Source organism: Ixodes scapularis, unplaced genomic scaffold, assembly GCF_016920785.2.
Source record: "Ixodes scapularis isolate PalLabHiFi unplaced genomic scaffold, ASM1692078v2 PGA_scaffold3__209_contigs__length_174095766, whole genome shotgun sequence".
Lineage (NCBI taxonomy): Eukaryota > Metazoa > Arthropoda > Arachnida > Ixodida > Ixodidae > Ixodes > Ixodes scapularis.
In genome coordinates, this window is record NW_024609868.1 from 92,086,472 (window position 1) to 92,103,601 (window position 17,130).

The window sequence follows — 17,130 nt, forward strand, 5'->3', positions numbered from 1 at the left end:
GGCGCGAGCGTTTAAAACACTGACACTCAACAATAGATCGAATATTCGTAATAAATCTGTAGAACATTCCCGTTCAAACCAGCGACTTATGCAGGGCCTTGAAGAAGGTATACCACAAATTGTTCCTTCTGAAATGAAGCGAACTCAACCTAGACCCTAACGTACTTACGTGGATTGAAAGTTTTCTGGCCAACCACCTACAATTTGTAAGTACAAATGATTATGATTCCCCTCAGAGTTCTGTCGTATCTGGTGTTCCTCAGGGTTCCGTTTTAAAACCTTTACTATTAATCATTTACGGTAAGGACTTACCACTGTGTGTTTCACTCGCTGACGCTTTGTGATTTATAGGGAAAGTACAAATAATACTTTCTGCTGCTTCAAAAAAAAAATGAAATGCTGTACCCGATTGGTGTGAACAATGGCACATGACCCTAAACACTAACAAATGCCAAACAATAAGTCTCGCGTCGTAACATATCCCCTTCCACCTAGTACTTTATAGCGTTCTCTTGCTTTATGCAACTTCCTATAATATCTTGGTGTGACCCTTACTTATAACCTATCCTGGCACACCCAGAAGGATCACATCCTCGCTAAAGCCAATTCAATTATAGGCAACCGGAAACGAAACTTTTATTTAGCTCCTGTCTCTCTCTCAAACTCTGGTTATACAAATTTCTTGTTCGCTCAAAAGTAGATTAGTCTGCCACAGTTTGGGATCCTGGTCTGACCACACTGACATTTAACCTAAGATAGCTTCAAAACCGCAGTGATCGTCTTATACTTGCCGATTATCATCGTACGGCGAGTGTAACATCAATGAAAAATAACCTTTATTTACCTCTTCTTTCTTTACGCCGTCGTTGCTCTCGTTTGTGTTTTTTTTTTTTTTTTACTGACTACATTATACTAGCTCATTCCTCGGAGAGAAACTAACCCTAAAACCAACTTCCAATTCTGCACGCATCGTTCATCAGTTCGGAGTAGGCCTTCCCCACTGTCAGATCACAGCTCCTTTCAATTCTTTCATACCTAGAACGTCATCAGAATGGAACTGCCTACCAGCATCTTTTGTAACAATACTCTCGTCTGATGTGTTCGAAACTGCCATTACTAATTAATTTTCTCGTGAAAGTTTTCTGTTACTGTGTTGATATTTCTAATTTATGTATATTTCGTTGTGTCGTCTACCCTCTCCGTAATGTCCTATGAACCTTGAGGGTATTGGAATAAATAAAAAAAATAAAAACGAAAAACGCTGCTAGAATTCACGTCAAATACATTTTGTTAAAATATTTGTTACGCCTGAGAGTCGCCAGCAAGAGCTAGTGATTCTCAGGTGAACAGAAGAATTATATAGTATCAAATGAAGCTTCAATAAAATATCTTGGTATTGTTTTAACTTACTGCACGTGGAATGCACACGCTGACCTTGTCATTATGAAGACGGCTGAAGTATTTGGCTTTGTTCGACGTAACCTGAAAAATGCTCCACAGTAAATAAAATAACTCGCGTACCTCGCCTACGTGCGACCTATTATAGATTATGCTTGCACTGCGTGGAACCTTTATAAAGCATTTATATTTTGGCAAAAATCCAGAATCGTACCGCTCGACTTATCCTGGGCCAATGCGACCGATTTTCAAGCGTCACTATATGAAAACGTTACTAGGCTGGTGTCCTTTGAAGTTTCGGCGCCAGAACATCCATTTAAAATTTTTATCAAGTATTTTTATAAAGTGTAATGCACACACTGAACGGCCTATCTTACCATTTTGAAAACCTTAATATTTGTCTCACCTCAAGGATCATATGCCCAAAATGTGCGAGTTCAAGACCAGAACAGAGCTCTGCGTAGATTTTTGTTTTGTTTTTGTTAAAACAGTAAAGGACTGGAGCGCGGTTGATGAAGTTACGGTTTATGCTGAAAAGGCTGGCAAGTTCATTTTTCTTGTTGTTCGCCCACTGCGATAATGCCATACCGGCGCGGTTGTAGCGAAATGAATAAAGAAAGAGATCGACAACATACTCGCGAACACGTTGTATGGGCGAAAAGCTCATGTCGCGAAGCCAGCGCGCTTACTGAAGGGTGAAGCTGAGTACGGAAGCTCTCAGGTATCCTAGAACCTCCGTTCTCAAAGGAATTCACTTTGTCCAATAAAAAAAAGGTTATAAACGCTATATATACTGTAAAAAAAGTATTTTTCGCGGGCTCAATACTTCGCGATTAAGGTCAAAGGTGAAGTTTTGGAATAATTCGCGGGTTCTAATTTTTGCGACCCGGTGGGATATCAATATAAATTCTGATGTGTTTACGTTTTACCGGAATCGTTCGCGGGACCTATTTTTCAGAAATTGTATGCGATTCGAAAAACTCGCGAAAAATGGGTCCTCCTGAAAATCAAGTCGTCTCCAGTAGTCGTTTTTTGACCAAGTGTAAGCACATAAACGAAGCCTCAAATGCTGGCGCGTGTACGCAACATTTGAAATTGTGTTTGTGGGCTTGCACGTTGTTTAAAGAAAAGTATATTACCGACGAAAAAATAAATAAAACAGAAGAGTTCAAAAGAGAGGTATAAAACGCCGAATGTCAATGGTTAATATTCAGTTGTTTGTGTACACCACGTTTATGATCCCTTATGTTTTCGTCACTCTTAAGATATCAGGACTACGCATAATTAGCCTAACCCAACTTTCTGCTGTGCTTTAGAAAGGGTTTTGTGTGTTTGTGTGAGTGGATCGCTTGACGTGGCTACGCTCTGGTGCCTTTGTTGGCGCAGCACTCATGGGCCGGCACGGATCGCAGTGTACTCGCCTTGAAGAGGGCGTAGCGTCGGACGATGTTCCTTTCGGGCTTGGAGGCCTCGTACCTCTCGTGGAGCCTGATGAGGGCACACTTGACCGTCTGGTAGGACTCGCTCACCTTGGCCTGGGCCATGAACAGCCTCTCGCTCGTCTGCACGGCTCCCTCGCGGGTGTGATCTGGGCAGCATGGAGACGGAGGCGTCGAGGGAAAGGCTACATGCTACACAAAGACTACACCCTTAAAGGGACACTGACAGGGTATTTATGCTCGCCCAGGTTTATTTGCACATGACATATGAGAGCCCAACTACACAGAACAAAATTTGGGACTGGATTTTTGTTTTCTTTCCGCCCGAAAACGTCTGACCGAGAACTGGCCGGTTTGAGTCGCGCTCACTCTCTTCTCCGTGGTCACTTGCTGTTTTTTATGGTTTAGACTAAACCACCAAAGATAATCAAAGCCGTGTGCCATTGAAGGCACACACTCATTACTATAAATGTGCATAAAGTATGATACCTATTTTTTGTGGCTGTTAACTGCAAATACGGTGATTGAAAAATAAAAAAAAGGTTGCACAGCCACATGACTTTCGGTATCTTTCTCCTTATCTAAAATTCTTCTTTATCCCTGTCAAGTTTCACTTTCGGTTTTGAGCGGTTGCGTTTTTTTACTCCATTAAAAATATACGTGACACTGTAGCAAAATATTGATTGGGTATTCTTCTGACACCATAATAAATCACCTGGCAAAAAAAAAACAAAAAAAAAACAGCTTGGGGGTGCAAGTGTCTCTTTAAAACGCTGAAATTAAAAAAAATGCTTTGAAGTTTTTTTTGTTTTTTTTAGGGGGGGATGCATATTTGTTATTTGTTTTTTCCGCAAAAAAAAAGTCAACAACAACAACAAAAAATTGCGGAAACTTTAAACCACTAGAGTTAATTTAGGTGGAGGTACATCCTCCTCTAGGCCCAGCCAAGGAACCTAGCTTCATTTCTTGGCTCTCATAGCTTGGAGGGGTGATTGACGCGTGGAATGTTCGTTGCAAAAGTGTTTCTCCATGTTGCAGTAGTTTTTTATTCGACACCTTTTTTTTTGTGTGTGTGTGTGTTAGAGAAACAAACAATATAGATACAGTCATTACTGTTTTTTTTTAAATATCGCGAGATCGTCTTTCCCGCTTTGGTTTGAAACGATAACAAACATGTTGCTGCCGGTATTTTCGGCGAGCGTTTGACCCACTGCTTCGATCGTTGAGCTCACCTGTTTTTATGAGTGCGGGTCGTTTCGCGTTCACGGAGGTGTTTAGAGGAAGATTTCCTCAACCGACGAAGCTCGCAGCAACCAACTGTTGCAAGGACACGCCTTCGGAAGAACTGCGCGGGTGCTTGTTTTTGTGGCGAGACTAGCGTAAGCCTAGCGTCCCACGTCAACGATTTTTTTCTTTATCTGGCTCGACTTGTTTGTTAGCGCGTTTTGATTCCGAATAAATGTGTCGGTTCCCGTAAAAGCGGTGCCGCTACTCTGAGAACCGTGCAACCGTCGTGATTGCGACCAAGGTTTCAGTACTGAGAGGCAACCTGCAAAGGTAAGACTGTGCGAGCCATTTCGTCGGAAGGTATCGGGCGTTCGCTTCGCATTAGGTCTGATTAGGTACGTTTCCGTCCTTTCGCTTCGGAAGGCCCGTAGATCTCAAAATTTGAGCTGTGATCCTGGCTTGTTAGAGCGAGTATTTCTAGGTTGCGTTTCAATTGTTCGTCATGACGCTCACCATCTTGCTCGCGGAAGCTATGCAAGAAAAAAAAAAATGAAGGTGAAAAGGACTGCGTTTTTTTTCTTTATTTTTTCAGTGCCTTTTTACTGCCCATCGAGAGGCACTGACAGACCCTTGTAATGGACCGGGACTTGTGCATAATGAAGCGCAAGGACGCCGCTTCTTTGGGCTATGTTCCAAATCTTACACAAATAAATCCGAGTTAGTCCGTCGGGTCGTGTCACGTGATAGCACAGATAGAGCAAATCTGGACGTGGTTAGGTTTTCGAGCGCCAAAGCATAAAACGCTTACCCTAGAATAAGATGTAGTAACTTTTTCAGCGTGGCTTTGGTCGCGTCTTTCGAGCTTCGCAGTCGGCTTTGTGGCGTGTTTACACTTGCGGATTCCCATACGAATCCGCGCAGGCAGAAAGTAGATTTTGTAGCCGGGCGCCAAAATCGACTCGTGAAAAATCTGGATCAGTCCGGGGTCCATATCCAGATTTTCCGCCAGCGACAAGTCGATTTCACCACCCGGCTCTAAATTCCACTTTAGCCTGCGCGGAACCGTCCGCAAATCCACGAGTGTCGATGCGCCATTAGGCACGGGCAGAATAGCAGACAGATTCAATTAAGAGAAAACGGACGCAAACGCGCCGCTTTTCTGGCCGCGTCTCAAGGGCGTTGCAGGCGATGATAAACGGTGCTAAGATAGCAGAGGATGCCGGAGGCTACCGCGTGTCTGCTCGTGGGGCTAGCAGGTGGTGTCAGACGCTCAACTCTACGTATATCGCACCGGACATAACGAGATGAAAACACTAAGCTTGAGAATATGTTCGGCCGAGCAGCCAAACCAATCCAGTAGTCATGGGCGGGACCACTGATCTTTGGGCGGGGATCAAAGTGGGCCATAACCTGCAGTTTAATTGAGCCTAAAGGCGTAAGTATTACACAAAAATATATTTTTAACGTGGCGAAGAAGTAATAAAATCAAGATAAGTGTCGTACCTAGGCCTATTCAGAAGCATTTTGTTTTAATTTAAGTATTTTTAAAGGGTGTAGATCAGCTTGGTCCCACACCATGAGGGTGCTATTGCCGCTACGGCACGCCAGCAACCTGAAGGTGTTACCATTATGCCCGAGGTAGTCCAAGCGCCACTACAGCAACACAGAGAAGCAACCGACGCCAAGCGTCAAGCACGCGCTGTACGCACACGAAGGTTCCTTTGGCCGGCTTGCAGTCTTCTCGGTGCTCGCGAAGTAAGTGTGAGTGATTGAACGCCTGCCAGAGCGCCACCCGAATAAATTCGAATTTTTTTTTTTTTTTTTCATAGGACATTTTTTTGTAGCAGGAGAAATCATGCACGTCGTTCTATTGGGGGGGGGGGGGGGTGGGGGGGGGGCGCTGCAATTCAACTATTCTCGCGGTTCCATAATGCTGCTCTGCGTATTCTATATCATGTGGCTTAATGGTTGACTGTTGTTTCCCGAATCGCAAGTCAACATCGGGGAAGACTTCTGGCGTGCCTTTGTACCAACTGCCGAGCGATGGATCGTTAAACTTCGCGTAGAAGAAGAGGGCACCAGGGGAGAAGTTTGTTGTGAAGGATAAATCTTCATTTACGGTTGCATTCAGCGCACACTTTAAACCGGAGGATAGTGTACCGGGATACCGCACAAAGAAGGTGGTCCGTGGAGGCGGACTTACGGTGTTCGGCGACTTTTCGAAGGACCTAATTCCTGCACTCAAGAAAGCCCGACAACAACCCCTTCTGAAGCAATCGGCCCCTGCATCGAAAAGTAAAAAGCGAAAGGCAGATGTGTTCATTCCCAAGAGGATTATGAACAGACCGACTGAGATGAAACATAAGGCTCTCAAGCAGGCGCTTTCGTACCTTTCGACTGCATAGCTCTACAGAAAGCCCTCTTCGAGTATGTACATGTATAGCAGCGACGTATCTTACGACCTCGCAGCGGCGCAGCTACCGTTTGGAGGTTCCAGCCAGCCATGTGGCAGTTCCGCATTGGAACCATACGTGCTGTCATGCCTCACTAAAGAGGATGTGAGAGAGCGAGCGCGTATCCAGTCCGGCCGAGCTCAAAGATACCTTCGCGTGCATGCAGCACGTGCATGATGCTTGTAGGTGTCGGTTGTTTCTGTTTGTCGCTCTGGTGGGACTACAGGCATTACAGGATCCTAAAGCGGGGTCACACTGCCCAGACATCATACGAATGGCAGTCTGCAAACGCGAGTCACCGCAGTATCTGTGGTTCGAATGCCCCGTGCCAAGCTTTTTTTCTTAAACTCATTGCCATGCGGCATTCGAAGCACGGATCTCGCGGTGACTCGCGCTCGAATCTGTATGCAGACTGTATTTTGTATGATGTATAAGCAGTGCGACCTCGTCTCCAGGGTTTTTCTGTTACAACCTCGGGATATAATAGCAGTTGCAGCTGTAAAATGCGATCCTTGGTTGGTTACGTACAGCTGGAATAGTAATAGCAAACCCATTTACTCCATGCAACAGTTTACGGTCAAAAAGAGTGTAATATTCTCAACAAGGGTGCTGAAAGGATATAGTCATGAGGTAAGTCGATAGAGCACCTTTTTACACTTTTAAGGGTGTAAGATCTCTTAGTGCGTACTCTCCGCCTATCTCTAAGCTGACAATGCGGTGATAGCTACGCGTTCGCCGTACCAATCAATCGGCCAAACTCACCAGCTAATTCGTCTACGCCACCGCTAGTACACCCTACCACTGCTGTCTCCATGTATCAAGAGAACTAAGGCCTTTTTTCACTCGCGACACTTGGGGTCTGCGCAAGCAAAGCACGAGACTGCACGAGCTAACTCGTGGACGGGCGTCCTCTTGTGAACTACTGCCATGGCCACCATGGCCTCCTCTATATTCACAAAGCCTCGCAGTTAGACGACAGAGCAACAGACTGCTCGGTCGCAGATTTGGAGCGCGAGGGTCTGGTAACACAGAGCTTCAAAGAGCCATTTCTCGGGGAACCTCGACGCCAGCGCACAGCGTTTGCAGCGGCGAGGACCCGAAACACACTTGTTCGTTCGGGAGAAGTATGTTTCGGCGTCTCGCCGCAGCGGAGTGCCAGTCACGTGGCTCTCCTCTCATCCGTTGTCTAACGCTCCACCTTTTCTATTTCGGCGGCCACTTCTCGTGGCGATCTTCCAGGCTCTGTCAGTAAATAGGAGGCTATGCCTCTTGTGAACTACAGTTATGACGGCGTTACGCATACGTGAAACGCTTATGCTTTGTTTCATACTTAACACACAATGCTGTCAAGGCTGCTGTCGCGAGCATTACGACTGCTAACCTGAGGTTTTTACGTGAATGACGCACTAGCGGTTGCACGATTGCACGCCGGTTCGACGCTCATCCAGACTGGTGGGACGCGGGGATCGAACACAGGAATCCCCCCCGGCCCCTTTTTGTTTTAACGTATATCAAACTCTACCTCAGAAAATATTTTGTAAGCCAGGTGGATCCTCCCCTACATGACACTTCATCGCAATTATAAGTTTAAGCCGCACGTAAAATTCAAAATTCCAACAAGAAGTACATTTTGTATAGTCTGACGGAAGTTTATGCGATCACATAAACAAAGAATATCAGCCACATATTAAGACATCAAATCAACACAATCGAAACGAATACATTGGAGAGCTGTTTTAAATGCCAACGCAGCCGCAGAAACCAAAGGTTTTTTAGAGATACTTCTACGTCCAAACCTCTGCCTGCTATCAGTTGCACATTTTTAGTGCACTCGAAAATAGCTAAAGGTTGTGGTTTCGGGTTTTGTGCGATGGTGCATGACTCTGACAGCACCAAGCGGTGAGTAAAGGAAGCTATCAAAACTTTTTTTTTTTTTGCGCTCTTGTTCGCATAAAAATGTGTCAGCAGCTGACTTTCAAGACAGGAAAGTGTAAAGTCTGGTCGAAAAAAAAAAATTCGCTGGGGTCGAATGCTATCAGAGTCATAAATGTGAGGTTATATGCTTTAAAAAAAAACAAAAAAAAAACATAGCTTCCCGAGATTTTTGAAAGAAAGTGAAGTTACAACATCTTTCTTTTATTAAAACGAAATGACTTTTTTTTTTTGTCAAGAGTTCCGGCTGTTTCATTTTTTAGTTCGCCGGTGGGTTTTTGCTTAACGTATTCAGCCAACTCTTCAATATGTCATTTCATTTCACGTCATTTCACGTCTGCTAAATTTTGGTTTTTAGATTTTGAGTTTTTTTAAAAGGTGAGTGATCTCCGCTTCTAAAAGTAAGGGCCCGTTTTCAGCTTGCGAAACCTTCCTTACCTTAGAGGGCAAAACTTTCCTAATATAAAAAACACAGACACACACACTTAAAAAAACAAAAATACTCAGGCACAATTAGTAAGAGGGAAAAGGTTTGTCTTTTCTTTATGGCTTAAAAAACAAATATATTCTGCGCTCTGGGGAACCTTTGTGACGGCCACAATGGAAATGGTTTCCTTACACAAAAAAATCCAGAGTATTGCGTACTAATCTAAACAAACTAGAAAGAAAAAAAAATTGAAGCACCGGCACCGGGAAAAGTATTTCAAGAAGTGCAGCAAACAGAGAAACACTTTTTTTTTTGTTCGTTTAACCAGGACTTTACCAAAACGGCCTAAATCTTCCAGAACGTTCAAACTCGTATTTATTTGCAAAGCAAAAGAAGCGCGTAAAATCTAGCTTGGACATCGATTGCGAAACCGAATATTTCGCTCTACGAAAGTGCGCGTGAGCACGATGAAAAAAGTAAAAAAATAAAAAAAATAAAGAAAGAGAGGAGACTACGTCTGGGGCCACAGGTGCGCCTGTGTTTTCATTCTTTTTCCTTCTCTCACGCGTTATTGGCGCCAGCGGTTCGGTGCATTTTTTGTTCAATCAACACATTTTTTACAGAATTCAAAGTCGGTCACTACACTGTCGAGGATGCTTTGCAAAGTTCTCTGCCCAGAAAAAAAAATATCTAAAAGTATTTCAATGTTTTTTCTTTATATAACAGTAGTTATATAAAATACCGCGCGTAGCGAGAGCTACGCGCGGTACGTTTCGCACTGGAATCAAATCAAACCTCCCCAGCAGGAAAGAGCGCTTATTGTGTTATAGACGGTATTCAAACGAAATTAGGTTCGGAAGCTCGAAAACGTTTAATTTAGCGAAATTTTCTAAACGTTAGGCGAAGAGATATGTGTTGAGCACTTACCGAACTCGACATCCTGGACGAACTTCTTTACGGATGTTGTGAACTTGCCAACTAGGTTGGATCCTGAAAATAAAAGAGAAGGACGCGAGCAGTTTATTTACGACAAAGGATAAACCAATTTCAAGTTTACCGTGCCAAAAAAATCTAACACCGCAGTAAATAAATGTGCGTGATAATTTAATACGCTAAGCTCGTTACGTCCACAAATCCTACTTAAAAACTAAAGTCGCTAGCAACCTAGGAAGGACGCGGTGTGTCGAGTCCCCAAAATTTGATTATCGGTCCAGTGTCAATGAAATTGCGACATTCGCAGATAACGGCGCCGAAGAACCAATCACACGAGGCGAGCAGCTCCTCGAACATAATGAGTGACGCCCGGCGTTTATTAAGCTGTGAATGACCATAGTTTTTTCGTCGTTTTAGAAGAAAATTGAGGAGAATTTTAGAGTAATGTTAAATAAACCCGCTTCTTGGTGAAAATCAAAAACATCAAAGTATTCACGAAAAAAAAAAACAAACGTAGTTTAAGACAGAGCTTTTATTTATAGAAACACAAAACAAATCCACCATGCACTAAACTTCGGGAATGTTAGTTTTAGGCCTTCTTATCGCTCTGCGGAGACCAAGTTCGTCTGCTTCCTTTTGCACGGGTTGTGGTGACGTCAGAAAGACGGCGAGCTCTGATTCGTTTTAAATAAAAGATAGTGGGTAGACCTCGAGGTAGCGTACTTTGAGGTCTACCCACTATCCTTCGATCAGAGCCAATCAAAACTCGGCGTCTTTTTGACGTCACCGCCACTCTCGCGCAAGAAGCGGACGACTTGCTCGCCGCATAGTGGCTGACAACGTGAGAAGTACGAGGCGGTGCGAATCTCGGGCATTTTATTCTGGCTCTTTAGCCAATGAAATTGCAGCATGAGCGAAGGAGAACGCCGACGGACGAATTACGAGGCATGAACATAAAGATTAGCAGCGACCTTTATCTCTAGAGTCACTGAATGCACGAAATGCGTCGCTTAAGTTGCGATCGTTTAAAATTATTTAGAAGACAATAAACCGTCGTTTCAGGGAGTGAAGAATAAAACGCTGGTTTTATCCATTTTCCACTGCACGCTATGCGGGGAAACTGGGTTCACGGGTTACTTAACATCAATTTACATTTACAGAGGAAACTAAAGTTCTGTAAGGTCACGTGACGTCAATTGTTCTGCTAGATTTAGTGGAGAAACAGAATTGTTTCTAGGTCACGTGACGCAAAGTTACGTGACGTAAATTGTTTCGCTAAATTTAGCTAGAAAACTAAATGTGTCTAGGCCAAGCGAAATCGAATGCCACGTCAAATTTAGTGGTGAAACTGAATTGGTGTATAGGTCACGCAATAGCGGGTAACGTGATGTACATTTTTCCGCTAAATTTAGCGGGGAGATTTAATTGGTGTAAAGGTCTCGACGTCAGGTCGCATGACATCAAATTTCCCGTTAAATTTAATGGACAAAACCAATGAGTGTATAGGTCATGCGATATCAATTTCCCCGCGAACTTTGGCGGGTGCAAAAGGGTGAAAGGTGACGTCAGGTCACGTGATGTTAATTGACGTCACGCAACCTAAACAGCAATTCAATTTCTCCGCTGACTTTAGCGGGAAATGTCCAAACGGATGGACGGACAAAATCCGTGAAAAAGCATTGCATAGTTTAACGAGTCACACAACGCGTTTTTTAAACCGGCAAAGAATATAACAGCTTTTTCTACAACTTACACACGTGTTTTAATAGTTAGCAACATTTTAAAGGCAAAAACTATCGTCTTAGTTACACCAGCCTATGCACAAGCCCGCATTATACCGCAGCACAATTCATTACGGCTGTAAACCTGCGACAATTTTGGCAGTAAAACCAACAAGCAAACGCCGCGGCTCTCAAACTATTCCGAACTAAATGACGTTAAAACGTTAACAACTAAAATTCGTCGTAAGCCCACACACACCAAAGGAGCCTAAATGTATGCGCGAGGCACGTCAGCTCGCGTGTATGCTTTCCCGCTCCGCGAAGACTCGACCCCCAAGTCGACAGTGCGGTGGATGCTACTCGTTCGTCGGGCCAATCAGCTGCCTCCTTTTCGTCACCCGAACCCGCCCTCTGCGCGCGGGGTACGGGCGGAAAAGGGGATCACGCGACGAAAGATTTACATACAACCGGTCAAGCGACCGAGCACGTAGCTTCCGCCACAAGGTCAGCTTAGGGGCGAACTGAGTAGAGAAGGAGCAAGCCCGTTCCAACTTCTCACTCATTAGAATCGTGGATATAACCCCGGGAATCAAACTTTTCTCCCGAGTACGCGACCGCTCTCCCCCTCTACATCTTGCCTAGACTACGCGGCGCCAAAGGGAGAACATTCATTCTGCCTTCCGACGCGCAGACGGCGGCGCCGCTTGAGCCCCCAAATTGGGACCGACTGGTAGAGAGAGAGAAAGAGAGGGAGAGAGGGAGAGCTGCAAAGCCTCCTTTTCACGGGGCCAGCCTGCGTCAAATGCAGTCGGGCGCGTTCCTGCCCCTTAAGCGCGCGCTTCCCCTCATCAAGGCTCTCTGTGCGACGGAGCCGACTTAAAGGGGCCGACGCGCCAAAACGATCCGTCTGGAAAGTGGAGGGCCACCGTCCCTCCGTCCGGTCAAGTTGAATTTAACTTGAGAGTTTCACGAACGGAAAGGAAGGGGTTGGCGGCTGGTCGGATCGGTAGATTAGCGTAGGGTGTGAGTAGTCTAGAAAGAAAAATAAAAGGAGAGAAAGAAAGAGGGAGAAAGAAAGGGGGAGGAGGAGGAAGAGTGGCGGGAGAATAGAATTCCGGAGGGTTCGAGTGATTTCGGAAATTTAGTTGATAGGACACATTCACCGCCAATAAGCATAAATGAAGGGATAATCGTTTCTGCGATGTTTAGCTAAATGGCCGAAGCGGCATGACTGCGGAATACGACATCCGCGTCTTAATATTTACCGCTCTCGCAACGTAGGAAGAAACCGTACTCTTACATTTCTTGTATACTAGGTCCCTCGAATCATAAAGCCTATCCGACTCTCAGATTTAAACGTAAGAGATATTAAGAGCGTTGTCGCGAGTTCCAAGTTTTAAATGATTACTTATTTTGGCAGCCAAACAGCGGTGAGAACACAAAAATGGGAACAGCAACTAATACAAAACACAGCTAAATGTCGCCAGACAATCGATTACCTCAAAGAAAAAAGAAAGCTTTGTGTTCAAACCAAGCAATGGCAAATTTTATACGTTTGTAACAACCCCCGGGCGGTTTACTTTACACATTAATCGTACGAGGTAAAATGTTGTTATATATGCAATTAGTTGATGTCTGTTACGCGTTTTACCGCGGGGCTATATTCTTAAATGAACGGTGCAACAATATTGAAACTGTGGGTAATTAATTACTGGATTTAGTCAATGTCACCTCTAGAACGACGAACAGAAAACTATTTTCATATTGGGTGCGCTAGTTTGAAAAAAAAAAAAAAAATTAATCGAAGCTCAGGGTACCCCTCAACTTCCACCATCTTTTCAGTGAGGTGCACAGTGACGTCACTGGGAATACCACGTTCGGTTCTGTCTTTTGGACCCACAGTCCTCCCTTCGCGATTGTCGACTTGTAAAGATCCGATTGCGCTACAATAGAGCACCGCACCCGCTTAGCAGCTTCGAGGGTCACGGCGAGCAATCGTGACAGTACCGTTTGTCACGGGAACGAGGGAGAGGGTAACGGTGAGTAAGAAATGTTTTTTTTTTTTGTCGACATCCGATTGATGGCGTTGCGAAAACATTTCACTGTGGTACCCATGACCACCGCACGCAAATGCATTACAGGAGAAAAAGTGAGTTTTTCTTTTTTGCGATTACGCGGCGGAATTGGAGTGTTCTTAGAAAGAGTAACGCGTTTTTTTTTCGCTTCTACCAAGATAAATAATATGAGAAATACTTCTTTCTTATTTCTACGTAAAAATCCTTGCAATGCCGCTTTAAAAAAGAAAAAAAAATTGTGACAGTGCAAACATTTGTTACGTTGGTTTTTGTTAGGCTTTTATTTTTTCTCTCGCGTACCGACAGCACAAAAATGAAACTCTGAAAGGAACAATAGCCATCGAGAGACCGGCACGCTTTTTAGTTGCTGGTAGTTAAGCGGGCCATTAATTTTTGTTTCTACTTAAAATCTTTATTTTATCTCCTTGGCTGTCTTAATCTGAAGGCCACCAGGCTTTGAAAAAAGGGCGAAATGGAAAGGTGTATTTATTCTTCTTAATTGGTTAGTTCGAGGAGCGCCGCGTCGGCAATAACCTGCATTTTTTGCGCACTAATTCATGTCGCTTTTGTCTCCGCCGAAGAAAATGAAAAAAAAAAAAGGTACTTGGACACGTTTTTTCTTTAGGAAGTTGAATTATGTAGTTTGAAAAATGACCTGTTTCTGCTACAGGAAAAAAAATGTATTGCAAATTTCTAGGCAATTGTATTGGATACTGAAACGTTCTTACACCACAAACGCTAGATACCTTGTGACATTTCTTCTCGAGCTGTGCCTCCAGGTTTCTCCACTCCTCTCCACACCATTGACTCATTAGGGAGTTTTTGTAGACCAGGTTTTCCAGTCTGCCAAGCTCTCTACAACGAAGAAGCCACTACTGCGCGTGCGCGCCAATGGCTTCGACTGTAGAGTTCTGAGTACCGTAGCGGGTTGCCGAGAGCGTTGCCGGACGGCGAAAACGATCTACGAAAACTTTCTATTGACCCATTGACTTTCCCCGTCGGGTCGGCCTTTGTTCACAGAGTATGGCCAATGACGGGTAGCGAAGCGGGTAAACAGAATTTATGTAGAGGTCACGTGACATTATTTTTCCGCTAAATCTGGCGGGAAAACTAAACTTGCATAAAGGTCATGTTCACGCGACGTCCATGTTTCCGCTATATTGTAGCGGGGAAACTGAATGTATGGATAGGTCACGTGACGTGAAGTCACGGAACGTGATTTTCTCCACTAAATTTAGCGGGAAAACTTAATTTGTGTTGACGTCACGTGACGACAATTTCGCCGCAAAATCTAGCGTGGAAATCGGTTTGTGTATACCCTACCACAAAACCTAGTGTAAATTTTCACTATCTGGATTCTGGAACAGGAAATCTGTCTGGATTCTATCTGGACTTGAGGTTTTCGAAGATTATTGCTTTGTCTGCAACCTGGATTTCGGATTTCCAGAGACAGATTTCCAGTTCCATAATACCGAGAGTGAAAAGTCATACTGCGTTATTCGGTAGTATAGGTCACGTGGCACGAAGTCATGTGACGTCATTTTTCCCGCTCAATTTTGCGGGAAACTTCGTTTGCGTATAGGTCACGTGATCAAGTGACGTGACGCCGAATTTCCGCTAAATTTAGCGGTGAAACTGATTTTGTGTATAGGTCACGTGACATGAAGCCATGTGACGTCACAGGTCACGCCTTCGTGAAATGCGGCTTCACAAAATCTGAAGCAACTAATCAAAAAAAACTTTCACACAAAAAAAACAAAAAAAAAACATAAGTGACATTTTGTTACGGCAACAGCAGCTTACTTAAGTAGTCGTTTCATGGTAGTGATCGAGTTACTACAATTTATTTACTTTTAGCGTAATCTGTGATTGTAACTAATTCACTTTAAGGAAAATAAATGTAGTTATAATTTAATTACTCTTCAACCTCAGTAATTGCAAAATCTAAACTTCAGTGACAACCGCTTTTCTACATGTTACGCCGGAGCTTAGTTCTAAAGGAAGGCGGAATCAAGAGACGCCACTTCGCTTCCTATAAGCCGCGTTCCACCATGTTGATGAACAGTGTCTGCCACCTTCCCCATTATGCCCGATTCCCACTAGAGCGACAAACAAAAATGATCGACACGCACAAGCATCCAACACATGCAGCATGCTCGCAATGGTACCTTTGGCAGGCGTATAGTCGGTCTGTTCGAGTGAAGTAAGCACGAGTGATCGTGCTTACGTCACTCTTTTGTCCTACAAAGCCTGTCAAATCGCGCAAGACTCTGGTTTGAGACTTGTCGCTGTCGTTTGTGTCTGTTTGTCGCTCTCGTGGGACTCGGGCATCAGTTTGCATGCAGAGAATGCTTTACAGCGAAGCTGTATATGACTCGTTAGTCGAGTTTTTTCGCGTCCATCGACAGGGCAGTAGTCGACAAAAAACCATCGCGCGAGCTTCATTATCGTTCGCACGCGCCTTATCACGTATCATATGGTTTTAACACTTATTTTAATAAAAAAACATACAAAAGAAGTGTCAAAATTATGTGATCGATGATAAGGCGCGCGCGAACGATGATAAGCATGCAGCGTTCCCGGCATGCGTTCCTCGGTAAAGATTGCGGTTGTATAAGCTGCTGCGGCAACGGCAGCGTATGAAGAGTTTGATACAAAAAAAGTTTTGGTACACCCTTTTGCTGTTTACAAACACGAACTGCCGCTTGCATACCGAGCGACTTCCGGTCGCAGCGTCTTTGCAAGCCTGTTGAGTTTGCCTATGTCACCAGTGCTAGAAAGTATAAATGCCACATGGACAACACAAGCTGGAGGTTTAACGAAGGCCCTCGGCTGCACAATATTATATCTTGGAGGAGGCACGTTAGTTTACAAGAATACTCGAGACATTTGTACAGGTCTCGCACTCCTTCCTTCTTGTGGAGTTCACCTAGAAAATTGGTTGTTAAACGTTGATCTACATTTCAAGCAACGGTGTTAAGGTGGCCTTTGTTCATTCTTTTTATAAACCGGAAGTTCTCTGTGACGTCAAAGACTGAAGCACCACCTGGTGGCGTTTGCCACCAGATGATGGCAATCGTTGCAGGCGATACCACAGCTTCGCTGGCCAACCATTTTTACAGCGTGGACTGGAGCCCCAACTTTTGCTCCTGGCGTTCTTTTTGTGTGTGTGAGTGTGTTGTTGAAACGCACTAGCATGGCGAGCAGCACTGTCAACGACAGAAAGCGGTGAGTATACTAATGTGGGGCGCATTTGGGCCGGATAAACGTATGCTTACTCCGATCCCTCTATATTTTTCCGAGTCATTCCGGAGGGATGTACTGCCGGGGCGGGCCATTTTGGCTACCGACGTGTAGACTTCTCGATCGCCGGCTCGTGTTGAGTTCGAATAAAAACTGGTATGGAATAAAAATCGAGTTCGAGAGGGTACTCTTTTATGTCCCCGACTATTGTGGCGGGCGCAGTCGATCACGACGGAAAAGACAACATGGCGTCCGGCAAGGTTTCAAGCCGGAAGTACGTCG

The 17,130-nt window shown here is 44.4% G+C and overlaps 1 protein-coding gene across 1 annotated transcript in view; it reads right to left on the reverse strand.

Annotated features, from left to right (window-relative positions):
- Positions 1–17,130, reverse strand: part of LOC8029921 — a 222,410-nt gene that overhangs the window by 118,187 nt on the left and 87,093 nt on the right. Inside the window, exons 2-3 of the mRNA XM_042292550.1 lie at positions 9,804–9,866; positions 2,820–2,986 (exon numbers count right to left, since the gene is read on the reverse strand). Coding sequence (XP_042148484.1) covers positions 2,820–2,986; positions 9,804–9,866 — 230 coding nt within the window. The remainder of the gene's footprint in view (positions 1–2,819; positions 2,987–9,803; positions 9,867–17,130) is intronic.